The sequence below is a fragment of the Thamnophis sirtalis genome, unplaced genomic scaffold (genome assembly GCF_051295495.1).
Source record: "Thamnophis sirtalis isolate CommonGarterSnake01/CBP01778 unplaced genomic scaffold, rThaSir2_p1.2 scaffold_1, whole genome shotgun sequence".
Lineage (NCBI taxonomy): Eukaryota > Metazoa > Chordata > Lepidosauria > Squamata > Natricidae > Thamnophis > Thamnophis sirtalis.
In genome coordinates, this window is record NW_028261381.1 from 81,187,754 (window position 1) to 81,205,843 (window position 18,090).

At 35.0% G+C, this 18,090-nt stretch overlaps 1 protein-coding gene across 7 annotated transcripts in view; it reads left to right on the top strand.

Moving 5' to 3' along the window:
• Window positions 1–18,090, top strand: part of SOX6 (SRY-box transcription factor 6) — a 476,183-nt gene that overhangs the window by 366,495 nt on the left and 91,598 nt on the right. For 5 of the 7 annotated variants that reach the window (XM_087717470.1, XM_087717425.1, XM_087717434.1 and 2 more), the window contains 2 exons: window positions 1,006–1,129; window positions 11,183–11,262. In XM_087717470.1, the coding sequence (XP_087573596.1) occupies window positions 1,006–1,129; window positions 11,183–11,262 (204 nt within the window). The remainder of the gene's footprint in view (window positions 1–1,005; window positions 1,130–11,182; window positions 11,263–18,090) is intronic. The other 2 variants (XM_087717448.1, XM_087717463.1) reach the window with 1 other exon arrangement.

Consider the following 18,090-nt stretch of genomic DNA (forward strand, 5'->3'; position numbering starts at 1 on the left):
TGTAAAGTGTTTATATTTTTTGCTTGACCTTTATTAACCTACATCTTAGGGTTTTTCCCCAGAGAAGAGTTGTTGGTAAATTAACTCTCTTAGAAGTGTACACACAGTAGCCTTTCTGGTCTGCATCAGGGAGTGGGAGGGGAACATGGATATGACAAGAAAATCTGACAGTATTTAAACAGTGTCATAGGTCAGCATATGGATTTTTTTTACCAGGGCTATTTTATTTTTTGAAATTAAAAAAAAAAGTGCTTGAAGTTCATTTTGACTTTTTAATGGAGTTTGTTGCCATTCATTTGGAACAAGGCAAGGTATAAACCCTTTTCTGGTTATAAAATAATTTTTATACTTCCTACTTTGATCCATAAGGATCCTTTTGGGTTGAGGTTACTGGCAATTTTAATTAAAATATTATATTGTTTCTGAATAGTGAGGGGGAGTATTCCCAGTATTCAACTGGAATACTTCTAGTTCTTTTTTGATAAACCATGAATTAAGGATTTCAACTAAAACTGAACTTTTCAAAGGAATATTTGCATCTACTTTTGCTAGCTCATTGTCAAATGCCTGGTCTAACAAACCGAAAACAAAACTGTTTTCTTTTTATTTGAATGTTTAATTGTTGCTTTTAATTCTGTCAATGAAAGTCAAATGAAATTTAAAATAGTGGAATGTATTAGAAAATGCTCTGTTATTATCAGATACTATGGAAATGATTACATGCATGAAATGGCTTATATGTTACAACGAGGTACATATGACAAATAATACCTTTTCAATTGAAAGGCAAGTTCTTTTAACTTTAAATCATGTGTATTTTCTAAAGCAAGATACTGAAAGGATGGTGAATACAGCACATTGAATACCATGGGTTCTAATGGCATTTCTCTTCTGAAGTTATGATAACCAAAAGGTTCAGTAGGGCTTGGTGAACAATTGTTGATAATGAGAGATTTGTTAAGACAGATTGGTGCAATTTCTGATCAGATACTCTCTTCTGTTTAGCAGGTCCAGGGTCACATGCCTCCTCTCATGATCCCAATTTTTCCACACGACCAGCGGACATTGGCAGCGGCTGCAGCAGCCCAGCAGGGATTTCTTTTCCCCCCAGGAATAACTTATAAACCCGGTAAGTTGTTGAGAATACACAACTGCTTGGCCTTCTGCAGAGGGGTCAAAACCTGGCTGCGCAGTCTTGCATGGGGGACACAGAAGCCTAAACAAATGTAGGTATGGCTAACCCCAGGAGAAGACCCCCACCTGTATTTACAACTGCTAACCTCCCCATCTTGGAATTTTTCGCCTTTTGAAATTTTATAATGTTATTTTTATAATTTTACATTAAATTGATTCTGATTTTAATGTTACTTTTATTGATTATACATTGTATATTGCCCAGAGACTATCTCTGAGGGAAATGTGCGGTTAGAAAATGAATGAATGAATGAATGAATAAATAAATAAATTACATTTAGCAAGTTAAAATAAAAATGACGTAGATGAGGGGATATAAGATATGATTCTATGATTGACTTTCCTTGTGTTATGTTTATACACACAAAAGGATATCATGGAGGTGGAAAACGTGCGGTTTTGCAAGTCCAGATCTATTTTAACTAGAGACATGAGATAATTGACTGCACACAACCACATTTCTTTTATTTCTGTATACCACAATCTATTTTCTTTTGAATTTATTGAGCCATTTCCATGCCAATTTGCATGTTAAGAGTAACCCGCTTCTTATAGGAAAATTACATATATCTGTCGCTTTTCTTCAGCCCTTTCTCATCAGCATGTACACATTTTACTCTTTTGTGCAAGCCTTCTTTATAATTAGAGATAAAAAGTGAAGGCAGGTATGATTTAATTTGTTTATTGCAACTGGGCAGCATTTTATACGATTTTCATCTAAATAACAGAGGTTCAGCATTTCGGTTGCAATCATCAATTCAAGCTTGTAACAGGTCAGGGAACTTCACAGTGAGAAATGCTTAGAGATGATTTAGCAAATGGTATGATTTCTTTCTTTATTCCTTTGAATTTAACAGGCTCCTGGGGAATTCAATTAGGGATATAATGGTTTGAAGCTACTTTCAGAGTCTCCCTGTAAACAGGCTTTAAATGTTTAAAATCATGTTAGTGGAGAAATTCAGAGTTAGAAGATTTAAGTAAATAAAAGCCAACCTTTTCTGCATGCGTATATTCCTTGTAGATCTTAGGCCAGAAATAGCATCTTTATTTTTCTCATTAATCTGTCCCCTCTTCATTGAATATTAAAGGGGAAAAATCAATTATAGCATTTCTTTTAGACATTAAATTATTTCTTCTTGTTTCAATCTGCTCTGCCTTGTCGGTTTTATAAAAACAGAAAAATAGAAAATGGATTTCTATATATGAGAAACGGTAAATGTCTTATTTGGAATAATAGTTGGGTTAGCATTCAGTTTATCTACTTGTCCACTTTGTATTTTGGGATATAGAGTTTATCTTAATTTTGTCCAGCCAATCTATGACATGATTTTTTTTTCTGATGAAGTGAAAAGAGTCGTTCTTTTAGTACTAAAATACTGCGAACAGTATTACATATTTGCCATTGACAATACATAGTATTTCCAGGTTATTGATTTAAAAAATAGACCCATTCTTTGCTGTCAGATGGATTTTTTTTATTTTTTTAATGTGCTACCTCTGATAGGTATAAGGGATCCAAATGCAAATCTTGAACCTTTTCCATTAAACCTCTTTCATAGCATCCATACAGTATGCTAACTGCAGTTTTATATAGTCTCGTGCAAAAAAAAGACTTATGATTTCACATTATTTGGAGTAGATATTTCATAATAAAACGGACAACTGCATAGATTTGACACAGATTTACAGCAAAGGAAGGATACTGCTAAAATCCTGCATAAACCACACACACACACACACACACACACACACACACACACACACAAACATCATCCCCATCCATTGCAAATTTTGCTTCCCCCATCTTCTTTGCATCGTTGTTTGTAGTGCAACTCCTGTCTTTCAGAGAGATTAGTGATGTCTTTGGCCAACAAAAGGTTGCTCATGTTTAGTCTATTTTAGGGCTATCATTAGAACCATTCAAGGATTCAAGAGTGCTTGTGGTGCAGTGGTTAAAGTGTAGTATTGCAGGCAGATTCTGCCTACAGCCCTGGGCTCACTACTGATGGGGCTCAAGTTTGACTGAGCTTTCCACCCTCTGAGATTAGTAAAATGAGGACCAGATTGTTGGGGGCAACATGCAAGTAATGCTTACATTGTAAGCATTGTACAGAGAGTACTGTAAAACATTATTGGGTGGGGGATATAAGCTTAAAATGCTACTGTTATGCTATTCTCCACATCTGTTACCATAAGTATCATTTTCAATTCTAAGCATTTTGAATTTCTTTTCCTTTTGTAGACAAGCATTGCATTTTTAAAAAAAATGTAACCAATCGGTACATTTACATGTTTATAGCATGTTGTACAATTAAATTATTAACATTTAAACCAATTGAATTGGTAGTTTTTAAGACTAATATGTAGTTCAGGTTTCAAAATATGTCTTTTAAAAAGTATTCCTGGTAGTATAGTGCTTATTCAAATATAAAAGGGTAAGCTGTCCTTTTTCTAACTGATGAGAATTGGATATCCTTCCAGTTTTATAGGATACATATTTTGTGGTAATAAACAGGAAATATCTACTTCTACTCTCTTTCTATTATTTTCTAAGCTATTGGTATATAGCTCAGCAAAGATGAATAATATTGTTAAAATATAGGAAGGGAAATATATTAGGCAACAACCCAAATGTAGAACTACAAAGTACTATGCTGGTTCAAAAATGGTTTCTGGTAGGCAAAAATGACCATTGATTAATCCGAGAAACAAATTCAGTTTATAGAACAAATTTAAATTTGCACTTTCTGTGACAATTAAAACATCATAAGTGAAAACTAATGGAGAAGATTTTTCTAAATACATCTGTAAAACAGCACACTGACATTAGGAAAACATACTGTATTTCAGAAATATATTAATCATGGTTGTTAAATTTTCCAATGGCAAACTTTGATTTTATAGTATTATTTTTATACTATATATTGTTATTTCTAATAGCAATATATTTTAGTTCCATTTCATTATCTGAGATATATAACTATTAGGTGTCCAGGACACATTATTGCCTTCAAGCACCATTGAAACTATCAAAAAAATTTTTTAACAATGTAATAGATAACTTAGCCTTGATTTAAATTTAGACCAATTGATAATGTATCTAGAAAGGATTACAAATTAGTCAATAAACTCAAAATATTGCAATGTTTTGGATAACTCAGTTTTATTTATTAATACCAAGGTAACATTTGCATGTTGTATTCCATATTTACATGAGTCATACTATTAATCATTTGCTTAATAACTAAATGACACAATTCAGATCAAATCAAATTTCCAGATATGCTAAGACAACAACTCCTAGTATTCCTTTAAAGTTGGGAGTTATAGTCCTAGCCAATCTGTAAAGTAAAATATTAAAAGAAATGATTTTCTGCTATATAATCCTTTATTTAAATTTAGAAGTATTTTGGGTCAAATATGTTCACCCCTTCCCCTTATATGAGTTAGACAAAAGATATTTTGGAATCTCAAGATTGTATATATCAATCTTGTAAGTGAGAACAGATTTTGAAAACTTTGTTACTATATTTCTCAGTATGATACAATATAGTTTTCCACATAGCAATTGCTAATTGAAAAATCTGGGTCTCATAAATCAATTTGCGTATTCACAGTGTATATTGTATTAAAATGTTAAATTATTGTATAACTTAAATTACTGTTGTGTCTTTTGATCCATGTGCATTTGACAGTTTTTCAATTTTCCATGTGCATATGACAGTTTTCCAATTTTCACTGATAGAAACGTTTTATTTAAATGAGATATATAAAGTAGACCTGCTACAAAGCCAGCATTTAACTGAGGAAGTCAAGCTATTGCTTATTGGATAATTTGACTCTTTTATAGCATAGTAAAAGCTGTAAAGTGAATGGTATGACCTCTTTGGTCATTGCTAATCCATAAGAGTTTACTGTTAATTTAGTCCAGTATAGGCATCATGTTAAGAGTATAAAATATGAGAGCAGATCTAATTGTAAGTGACTGGTATGCTAGAGGATCTCTGATTCAAATATCAGTCAGCACAGTAATCCTTAGTAGTTTTAAAAAGAAAAAGACAGGCTGTAAGATCCATGTGACTTTAATACAAACCTAGTTATGAGATATGCCATGCCACAATATGATAATTGTAGTAGAATATAATAAGTACCACGCAAAAGGATAATAACTTGTGGTCAGATTGGTCTATTTAATTATTTATAAATAAATTGATTATGTGCTATCAAATCAGCAGTGAGTCTTAGCAATCACTTAAGTCGATTTTCTTCATGATAATCTATCCTTCACATGGTTCTTTAGTTCTTCTAACAGGATATTCATAACTACTGTAGCTGTGTCTATGCATCTTACAGTTGGGTTTCCTCCTCTTCTCTTTCCTTTCTCCTTTCTTAGCATCAGAAAGAGAGCTAGTTGTTTGCACAATAAATATGGTAACACATATGCCTGAAATACAATAATTTGAGAATGATAATTTGTGTCTTGAGTCAGAACTCTAGATTGATTTATTTGTTAATTCATTTTTGTTTTCTTGGATGATCGTGAAGTTTTTTCCAACACCAAATTTGAAAATATGCTTCCTATCCAACTTCTTCAAAATCTGATTTTCAGTTCCATAAGGTGTCACAGGGAATACCATTGATCTTTGTAGATATAGACACATCATGGTATCTGGTTTTCCAAGGTCTTCATCGTTGCTATGCCAATTGCTAATCTTTTAGTATATTTCTTGATTGTTTGTTCCTTTACTCTTGATGGTTGATCCTAAAAGGCAGAATCATTTTACTGCAATTTCCAATTAGAACTGTCATATAAAGATTATCTTAGGGGCTATCTAAATCTTTCTATCCATTTTTCCCATTTGTAATATGGAGAGATAATTATTGATGTATCTTACGCAGTTGTCAACTAATTTTTTTTAAAAAAATTAGATTTCTTTCCAACATGACTTCATTTATAAACTTTAAGCATCTTTGTAAGTCTCAATTACATTATATAAATTGTAACCTTATTAAATTATATTGAATGAGTTATAAGCAAATTATTTCATGCTACCATTTCTGATAGTAATGCCCAATGAATCTTTCTTTTTAGCTAGATGTTTTTGATAGATCCTACAATTAATCCCCAACTTGCATCTATTCATTTAGCAACCATTCAAAGTTATAACAGCATTGGAAAATGGGAATTATAACCAGCCCTTGCAATCAACCATCACAATACGCCCACAATCTTCTGCTCAAAATCTGGCCACTTGGCAACCAGCATGTATTTATGATGAGTGCAGAATCCTGAGGTCATGTGTTGGCCATTTGCAATCTTCCCAGCCAACTTCCAACAAGCAAACTTCCTCAGTGGAGGAAGGCTGCGTTTACTTATTGATTTCATGATTCATTTAACAATTACAATGATTTGCTTAACAATCGGTGGGTTCCTACTGGTTTGGATTGTTTTGGGTGAACCAGTAGTGGTTTGGCGGCCTGGGTTGCTGGAACCGGCAGCGATTCAGGCCTGCCACATCCCTGAACTGATTCTCTGGGTGGTGCCATAGACACCACTATCTTGTTTTTTGCTTTTGTGCATGCGCAGAACAATTTTTATTGCACTGCGCATGCGCACAAGCGAATCGGCATTGCCTGCTGGAACCCACTCCTGTTAGCAATCATGGCAGAACAAGTAGTAAAATTGGGCCTGACTTACTTAATAACCACCTTGCTTAGCAATGAAAAGTCTAGTCTCGATTGTGGACGTAAATTGAGGACTACCTATAACAGGGCTGGCAAACTCGTGACCCACAGGCCGGATGTGTCATTCTCTGGCCATGGCCATGCCCAATTTAGTGAAGGGGAAAAAGTTGTAAAACATGTGACGATGTGAGTTTGACACCCCTGACCTGTACTGAGAAAGAGAGTTAAGAGTTCTTCATAGTTTAAAATCACAGTCTGGGTCAAATTTGAAAACTTGCGTTGCTTTATACAGGACTTTGGATTTGAGCAGACTGAATCTTATATCTTGATTGCAAAGGACTACTACTGCTAGGACTCTCTTTGCAGTAATATAGCTTCATTTCCTTAGAAAATATCTAACAAACAAGATTCAGTTGAGATTCATTATGTTACGAGATAATCTGTAGATTCGTGTTTGTCAACCGTAGTCATTTTAAGATAAGTGGACTTCCTTCCAGAATTCCCCAGGCAGCACTGTAGGGGTATTCTGGGTGTTGAAGGCTACACATCTTAAAATGGTTAAGATTTAGAAACATTACTATAGAAGTATGTACCTTCTGAAAAGTGTACTTGAAAGTTTTGAACTGCATACAGATTTTGAGACTGTGGAAGAAAACAAAGAAACACTGTTTGTTTGCAATTCAGATCAAAGGACTGAAAGCATTTGCTGCGTCCATCTTTTTAATAAGTATTGTGTATACTGACAAGTGAAACAGAAGTTGATGCATCATTTTGGATTTTAGAGTTACTAATGTGTATAAACACAATAAAAAGCCAATATATAATCAACAGATAAGCTTAGAAGACTAGTTTGCAAAATAAAGAATGAAGGCTGGGAGGGGTTTTTTTTTGTCTCTGTTCAAGCATTCGCCCACTAATCAAGGCTAGCATGTATCTATATGTACAATGAACTTGTTCTGACTTGTTTTGTCTGCCTTTATAAAATTAAAGAAGAATAGATCCTCACCCAAGCATTCCAAATATAAAAACAAATTTGGAAAAAAATTGCTACAACATGTTGAGCAATGGATTGTTAAAAAAGCTACTAAGAAACACATTGATCAATTATTTTTGTTAGGAAAAAAAGCATCTATTTCCTTTGTTGCTAGCCTCTTCCTCCAAAGAACAGGTACCTGCTTCAACTTTACTATTGTCAGCAAAACATTCATTGGTATGAAGGGTCATGCTTTGTTCTCCAAATAATACTATTATATAATGCAGTAGGATTATATGAAGACATAGGCTGCTCATTTTAGAATCCTCAGTTTTAATCCTAGAAAGGCTAACTTTCTGCTTAAAAGATTGGGGAGGAATGGAAGACACACGGAGTAATGAAATTAGCTGCCATCGGCATAAGGCAAAATTGTAGCAGGTGAGCCAAAGAACACTCTCAGCTATGGCAGGGACCCTAATAACACATACTTTCACACACACACATACTCCAACCTACTTCAAACCTTGGAGTATACACACACACACACACACACACACACACACACACACACGGAAATGCTTTATTATGTATTAATACAAATAATAGCAAGTTATATTGAACTTAGAAAAAGATACAGAGGGAGGGAGAGAGAGAGAAAGAGAGAAAAGGGAGAGTTTTGTATGGAAAGGAAATGCATTATTAATTATATTTAAAGAAAGATTGCCTTGAAAATGTTTGGTAATGCACTCCCTGTGTCGATTTAAATGCTTATTGTTTTTCCATTTAAAGCAATGGAAATTTAATTCAATATTTTCTTGACAGTTTCTTTTTTAAAATGCTTATTTCCAAAGAAACATTATTTAACTTCTGATGATGATGCTTTATATTCAGAAAATATTGTTTAGTTTTCAAAGAAGATAAGCAGAATGAGCTAACCATAAAAAGACAAGGATGTTATACCATGAAGAAACAATTTGGTTTAGTTTAATTCTTTTTTTAAACCTACTGCAGACAAAAATCAACCTCATAGAAAAGGGGGAATAAGATTAGATTTTATGAATGTTATAAACTCCATAGGACACCAGCACAATGTAGGTTGGGAAAGGCATTGTAGCAATGCGCTCTGTATGCAATCAGAAGCCAATTGTTAGTGGACTGTGTACAAGCACATACTGTGCTCAATGATCTGATGAGGTATTATGGATATGATGCAGAGAGACCTTGTGGATTAGAACCTCACCATTTGTTTAAAAAGTGAAAGCAACTTAACATTTACACTGAGCTTGTCTGAAGAGTGGCTGCTCTTTGGATGGCAAGCTGAAGAGAGAGTATTTTCTTTACTCTTTTATTGCTTTCGGGAATTTATGGTATGGTTGAGAATTGAGCTGGGGTTGAGAACTTGATGTATGTGCATGGGGGAATTCTCCATTCCTAAATTGCATTATCTTAAATCTTCTACACCACACCTATGTTATTAATTCTGTGTGTAATGTGAAAAAAGTTTATGCAAAACAAGTATATTATTATAAAACTTTTTAAAATGGAAGAGAAATAGCTTATTAAAATATAGCCTGGAGATAGTTTGTAACACTGATTTTAAATGAGAAAGCATTATTGAAGCATGATTATTGTGCAATATACAGTATCAATCACTTAATATATATTTTATATGCAATCATATATTTATATATAATCATATATTTTCATTTTATATATATTATATTCTTACTCCTCTTTTCCACCCCTCTTTCCACTTTCAGCTTTAGTGAAGGGATTCGGGTTGTAGTTATAATGTGAAAGTATATTAAATAATTATATTCATACAGGCTACAGACTCCTATACCAGACATTTCTTATTTTAGGATCAACTCTATTGTAATACTTTGAAATTACACCATTATTGAACACTAAAATACACTAAATACACTAAAAACATTAAAATGGAGATAAATAATCCCTATATCTAACATGCAGTACAACCAGAGAATGGGATAATCAATATAATAGTATTGCAGTTGATAACTGAGTAAAGGTTTTGAAGAATGGAAAAACAGGATATTATTATGAACACATCTGAGAGTCCAGTTTCATAATCTACATGAATAAGGTTAAGAGTTTCACTGGCCTTCAGCTATATCCTTTCATTGATGGGAGGTCAGGATAGGTGATCCTCTTTTGGCTTGGCCCAAGGTAAAACCCAAAACAATACCCTTTTGTCTAGAGCTAGAGGAGCAGAAGCAACAACTTGATAGGCTGAAAAATGAAATTTTGTGCATTGAGAGTTACCTGCTTCTTCCAGTTTCCAAGATAAGACAGTTTAGCTTATGGTAGTAGAGAAACTGATAGGAAAAGGTAAGAAGTCAAGAAAATCAACACAGGAGACCTGTTTGAGAGAAATTTTGCTCACATCATGTGATTTCTAAAATTTTAACCAAATCCATAATGGATTTGGATTCCAGAAAATGAAAAGTTTTCCCTGTGATTTGATATTCTATGGGATCCCTTCCAGTTGAATATGGAGAAAATGAGATATTTATTGTATTTACAATCTAGGTTTTACTGTATTGTTGAATGTATCAATTCCAAGTATCAGTTAAGTAAATTTCAGATATTTTGCTTTGAAGCATGAACATATTTTGCCTTTATACAGGAATATAATGAAATAATATATCAAAAAATTCACCCATAGAGAATAGCTGTTTACATAGGAACTGTAGATATTTTTTAAATTGATTTGTCTGGTTTGTGTATGTGTATGCGTGAACCCTAGCATCATGAGACAAAATTATGTCATAACTCCCAGAACTGAAAATTGCCTATGTTAGCTCATGTATACTAGGAAAGATATAAGTTGAAAAGATCAAAATAATATTCCTTAGAAGACTATACTGCTGTGCATAATAATTTATTGAAAACAGGTAACATCCTCTAACCAATATGTTAGTCCAAATAAGTGAAGCTAAAGACGTTTTAAATGGAATTGGTGCTCCCAGGCTGCAAGATTGGGCCTTTGTGCATTGTTTTGTGTCAAGGATCATTTGAAAAATTTCTAAACACAAAATTATTTTTCAATGCTGCTACATGAGCCTTAATAAGTGTGAGCATGCTTAGGTCTCAGCATTGCATTTTATGTTTTGCCAGTTTGCCTACTAGCGATCTGCTGAACAGAATTTCCAAGGCAGAGGTGCAAGTCTGTGCCCAACAATCCCCTTTTGTTTTTGCAGATGTTTAGGCTTAAAGCGGTGTTGTGGAGCTCAGGCCGTGTTTGTACTTGCATACTGCTATTCTCTGCTCATTGTCTAAACCTGTGTGCATTGTTCTTCTTGACAGGTGATAACTATCCTGTGCAGTTCATTCCATCAACAATGGCAGCTGCTGCTGCTTCTGGACTCAGCCCTTTACAGCTCCAGGTATGTGCCAGAATAAAAATATGTGGGCTCAAAGCCAGTACTTTAGTGGAAAACTGCTAACCAGCTGTATGCTAAGTAATGGCTTGAATGTTAAGTAATTTTTTAAGCACAGCCCCAGAAGGATTAACACCTTATGTACTAAATATGCTGCAAACAGAGCAGCATGTGTCAAGCTTGATGCTGGGAAATGCAGCCAACTTTGTATTTTTATCAATTACTTAATAATTTCTGGCACAATCCAATCTATGGTTAAGCGCTTTTAAGCCCATTGATTTGGTGTAAAAATTAAGCAGTCCTTTAAGTCTTGTCTTCAACTGAAAGGTGTTTCAAAGGTACTTAAATTGGAGAAAGGATGGAAGAAACAAGTAGCTTTTGGTGGAATTTAGATTCAAAATATTTTATTTCTCTTAAGCTTTTTCCAGATGTAGCCTGTATAGCTTTTGCTCCTCATAGTAGGTGTCTGAAAAATGTCGATTTCTCCTTCTTTTGGGCTTTGTAATGACTGTTTCCTAAACTGTAGACTTGCAGCTTCTGTATTTATGGAACCTCAGTCTTTCCATGCGTTAAGTTGGTTGGATGCCAGCAGCCATCAGGAGTCTGAGTTTGGTCCCTTGCTAGGTCATTTATTTATTTTTGTCATAGGGGGAACTAAATGTTGTGTGAAAATGATTTATATTCCAATTTATTATATAGCCTTTTAATATTCCCCAAGAAAAGGCACAATAGTGTCAAATAATGAAGTAGCAGTCAAAAGCTTATAAAGTGGGTGTTTTAGCAATCATATTAGAGGTTTACCTTTTGGTTATTTAAATGTTGTAGCTAACACCTCTTGCAATTGTTATCAACCACAATTATAGTAGTATTAATTTAGTAGTGGCAAACATTGCAGTTTAGTTAGAGGAAAAATAGACTTAATGCCATCTTGTTTGGATTACAGAATATTTTAAAACATTAAAAAAATCCAGCCTTAATGATTACAGATTTTTTTAAGGATTCCGATAAATGAAAGGAGAAATTTGCTCAATTATCATTTTTAGTGCAGAATTGGATGGAATCTAAGAAAAGAGAAGCAGCACAAACATTGAAACCTGCTGGAGAAAAGTATATCTGAATTTAAGACTACAGATAAGAGAAACTGAGAAAAATCAGTTTACAGGCTTCTTATTACAAGGCAGTTCTGTTTCTGATAGGGTCAGGTATGGTGGCTATTGAGTGGACTAGGAGAAAACAACTGAAGAGTCCGCCTGTTCATCTACAACAATTCTCTAATTTGTATTATTGATCTACCACTTTCAATTGGAAATGGTTGAGGACAGCAATGAATAATCAAATGGGTATCCTACTTGTTTGTTTTAGTTCTATTTCAAAGGATATTTTCTTGTTCAGGTCTTCCCCTTTCACCTGGAGACACTTATATCTTTACTTTCTGAGAAAGTTCTTCAAAAGAAGACTGAGGTTTTATAGCAGTTAGGGAAAAAGATCTGTAAGATATACTGGGAAGGTTTGGTAAACTGGATCTGCTGATCATATCTTATTTTCTTCTTTTGAAAGACTCCACTCCCATGTTATAGAAATAGCATAACACATATTGTATTGTGACACTATTGTATATCTAAGAAGAATTGAAGCAACACACACAGGCCCGAACACAATTATTCTTTCTGAAGAATTTGCTGAGATTGCTGATTGAACTCTTCTTAACAGCTATAGCTCTTTCAAAACTATGATATATAGGTTTCAGTGCTCTGAAAGGGATAACTAACCTATAGCATCCCGTAGCACACATAACAATGTCTTTCAACATGGTAGACAACTTGGTGCATTCCAGATATTGTGCTTTATATCTCCTAATCATTTCAGTATATCCAATGGCGAGGGATTGGGAACTGTAATATAAATATCTGGAAAGTCTAAGTTTTTTCAGAGATGAAAGTTAAGCAGTCTTTTGCCATGTATCCTAAAGAAGAGAAATGTGTGGTCCACTGAGTAATGCAGAAAACTATTATCTGTAAGCAAGTTGTAATTCATTCGTTCATTACTTGAGTTGTCCAAAATATTGCATGATCTAGATCATGTTCTGTATGACAGCATACTGAATTCTATTGAGTACAGTTCCTGATTAAAATAGGCATAACAAGCTATTGCCTAATCTGTGAGCCATTCAAAGTAGCAGTAAAGTAAAGGTAAAGGTTCTCGTCGCACATATGTGCTAGTCGTTCCCGACTCTAGGAGGCGGTGCTCATTTCCATTTCAAAGCCGAAGAGCCAGCTCTGTCTGAAGACGTCTCCATGGTCATGTGGCCATCATGACTAAATATCGAAGGCTCATGGAATGCTTTTACTTTCCCACCAAAGGTGGTTCCTATTTTTTCTACTTGCATTTTTACATGCTTTCAAACTGCTAGGTTGGCAGAAGCTGGGACAAGCAACGGGAACTCACTCCATTACATGGTGCTAGGGATTCATACTGCCAAGCTGCAACCTTTCTGATAGATAAGCTCAGAGTCTTAGCCTCTGAGCCGCCACATCCATATTCAAGTATTCTTTTTAAAGGCTGGTTTCCACTTTGCTTCAACAATAACAACTTGTGGAGGAAATTAGTTTGCGATGTATCCATTTTAAATATAAGGAATTAAAGACTGAAGAGTACATAGAAATGTATATGTGTCTAATCGACCTGTCTTTCTCATACTGATCTTTTTCATTATTTTATTACTCTTACAAGACCATGACTCCAGACGTGCAGACATTCTATCCTTAAAAGGAAAGGGATTTGGGGTGGGGGTGGGGAAAATAAGCATTAAATTTGAATTAATAATAAGTGGATGAAATTCTAATCACCCTATGACTACTTTCAGTATTAAGGAATCACATCTGGGCTCATGTTGACAAATGGTCTCTTCCTCCCATCAGTGTTTGAATTAACTAATTAATCTATATTAATATACAATGAGAAGGTTCAGTTATATGACCCAGTGCAATAATCTTATAGCCGTTCTCCCCTCGACTTAGAAAGGCTGAGTATATTGGGGTTTTTTCCTCCTTCTATCCCACAAAGCAAAGGGGGGAAAAAGCAGTGGTGTGGGTGTGTATACGTGTATATAAAAGGGAGGGGGGGGGAGGAAGAAAAACAAGAAAGAAAAAAAGGCAATTATGTTAAACAAATGTTCTTTAGGAGAGTGCATGGAGGCAGAGGGGAGGGTGAAAGAGTAAAACCAACCTATAGCTTCCCCTTTATCCCTGATGCCTCCCTGAGCAATTTGTCCTTCAAAGTTTATCACGTATAACATTAATGAGCCTTGGCAACTCTTAGTCCTGGTTGCAGCTGTACGCTGAAAGTTTTCATCATCAATGAAATTAAACAACACCCGCCACAAAAGCATGTCCAGCCGGCTTCTTTATCCTCTCGCTCTTTTCTGCTCTTCGCTTTAGCACAACGTAACGACCTTTTGTTATACCACAGGGTGCAGATCCAAAGTATTGCTGAAGCATTGCAGCGCCTGCCTCAGGGGTACAATATTAGCGGTATGAAGCCAAAGAATGCTATTTTTAGTTGAACAGTTCGGCAGATGGAGGCAGGAATACTCATATATCTGAAGGTTGAGGGTTTGAACCATTAATTTTGATAATGTATTTAACCCTGGGAACAATCAGAAACTGTAACTCTAAGGTTACAATGCTTTTGACCTTTACAGAACAGAGGGCACTCGGTACAGTAAACAATATATTACATTTCTACTTATTCTAATTCTCTCACACATATAAATTTCAGGACAGGGTTGACATTTGCTTTCCTCAGCTATTTTCGTGCAGGCCCTTAAAGTAAGTAGAGAAGAATGTGCAGGAGAGAGGCCTCTGTAATGTGACAGTCATGTAAATATGGCCTTTAAATAGCCAAGGCATTAAATGTAGCCTTTTATGAAGAAATATTATTCTCAAGAACCAGCATCTCATTTGTTCCTCCCTCTCCCCCCACCCCCACCCCGTGGAAAAGTTGGTATATGAGCCGTGTCTCTTTAGGCATTTCCTGTATATTGCTGTGAGCTTAAAGTGAATTTTATTGGGGTTAATGCTATGCAATAGGCTATTCTAGAGAAAAGGTTTGGCTCCAGCCTTTCATTGTGTAAATGGGTCATACCTGTTTGTGGCTTTGTGAAATGGAGCACACTCCACCACAGCAAATACAGCAGTTAGATATCACACAGCTTAAGTATTCCTAATTAAAGTATCTCCATGTGTCAGCATATTGGTAATGTTTTATTTTAATCCATTTATTTTGTTTATGAAACACTGACATATGTTTAGATTGTGAAATATATGAGCCTTAAAAATCACTTTATTGAAGAAAATTAATTCCTACAATGCTGTCTGGGTAATGTGTTCAGTCACCCAGTCAGTCACTGGCGGGCCTGCCACTCTTAATGTTGCTTAGACACACTTTAACAGTTTTATCTGACATAACATTTCTCTGATGCAGCCAGCAATAATAATTTCCCCGCACAAATGCTAAACAGGGGTTTCCTTTATTTTTATTTGCAATCCAGTAAAGAATTGGGGTTTGGGGAGAAAGCGGAAAAAGAGATGGGAAGACTGCGTAAAAGATTCAAGTAAGACCAATCAAAATTAAAACCAGCTTCCTACCTTTTCAAAGTTTGACACTGCAATTTGTTTTTCAGCAGGTAGATTTTCAGGTCAATGCTGTGAGTGACTGACTGTCAGCGGGAATTCCACCTAGACAAGTAATTTCACTTAGAGTATTAGTGACAGATTGCTCACTTCTTCGTATCACTAGAGAAAATAAACTTAATATTGTTACAGGCACAGTTTCTGTCTTCATTAGCCTTATAGAAACATTCTGCCTTGTACGCTCTTTCTCTCTCTCAACCCCTCCCCCCAATGAGTCTATTTTGCTATTATTTTAAACCAAATACTCCTGCTTATCATATCTCTGCTAAAGTGAATATTTTGCCAAGATTACCACTGTAAAAGACAGTCTGCTTGAATAAGCCTGTCCAAGTCAAATACAATTTCAAGTAGATTTGTTTCAGAAATGTACAGTGTAGTTCAGAGAGAACTTGCAGAATATTTCAATTTTTGAATGATAATCTCTTTGGACTCAGCCCGGTGAAAGTGACTTAGCTGTGAGTCACTTAAGTTTCATTTGGCTTCAGTGGGTCTATCTTTGATTTAGATCATTGACATCAGTGAGAGTTAGAGGTGGGACTGCTTATTCAAGGCCACCAACACAGTGGTTTTTTTCCAAATGTAACTTGGGGATATTTCTTGCCTCTATACTTGTACACTCAGCTGCAGTGGAGATGATCAGAATCAAGCTAACTGTGTTTGAGTAGGAAAAAGTGGAGAAAGGAGTTGTAATAAGAAGCTGGAATAAGCTTGAGTTAACTTCCTTCCTCCCTCCCTCCCTCCCTCCCTCCCTTCCTTCCTTCCTTCCTCCCTTCCTTCCTATCTCTATCTGTCTATCTGTCTGTCTGTCTGTCTGTCTGTCTGTCTATCTATCTATCTATCTATCTATCTATCTATCTATCTATCTATCTATCTATCTATCTATCTATCTATCTATCTATAATTTATATAACTACATCTCTCTGTTGGGTTCCAAAAACCGAGAGACATGCTGAGTTTCTTCTAAGCAGTTGCCTTTATTGTTCCTCACCTACAGCCAGAAATCTTTTCAAATTAAAGAAAAATAATTGCATAATTAAAGATAGAAGTCCTAAGGAGGAGCTATCTTGATTCTTTCCCTTCTGACCAAGCTAAACGTTGCTCTTGCTCTAGAATGCAGCCCATCCATTCTATGAATCTGGATTACATTCCATCGCATCTACAAGCAAGTGACTCTGGGCAGTTTACAGAAAAAACTGAAACAATAAGCTGGAAAAAAGATAGAATTTAATTGATAGAATTTAATTTCATTTTCCATTAATGCAACCTTCCCAACTCAAAATATGGTTTAAATTCAGCTCGGTTTCTAAACAAGCCATTTCCAAAATAACAGCTTAGCAAATTTATTTGACCAGAGTTAATTTTAAATCATTCTCTCTCATTCATAGACTCAAGCCAATTTTCATAGAGAATTAGTTAAAATATGTTAATGTGTTTCTTGGATTTTTTTCAGGCTCATCCCTGATGTGATAAACAATAATGGATATGTGTGAAACTTACCTTTCTGCTCTATTAGTGCTTTAAGTCATCATAATTAAGATTTTCTGACTGCATGGTTTCATACCAATCTATGGGGCCTGAAGGGATACAGTAGATTAAGTAACTCACATGGCTATTTCCCTGCAATAAATATGAGTACCTTGTGTGGAAAATTACTTACTTTTTAGGGACTCTGTTTCCATGCTCCCACATGAGCAATTATTCTTCAAGTGGAAATCATGAATGTATGTCTAGATGTGATCTGGACAATAGTGGAATTGTGAGTGGCTGTATGTAATTCTAGATCCTAGACTGGGCCTTTTCCAGTTCAAGATTACTGGATGGAATTATTGGATTTGAAATGTACTTTTTACCAAAACAAAAAGGTTTAATAATGAATTGGATTTAGAGATAAAATAAAAAGAATGATAATAATTATGATAATAATGCAATAATAGAAGTTTAGGATTTTAATATTTATGCTGGCTTTAGACAGTTACGAGAATGCAGACTGTGTTTTTCCCCTATCTCAAAAGAGGGCTATTGTAGCTTACTAGAACAAATCTCTTTCAAACCCAAAGACATTGACAATGTATAACATATGCTAATTCTTTTGGAGAAGTTTCAGACTAGCAAATTGAAAGATAATTAATGTTGATCTTAGCTT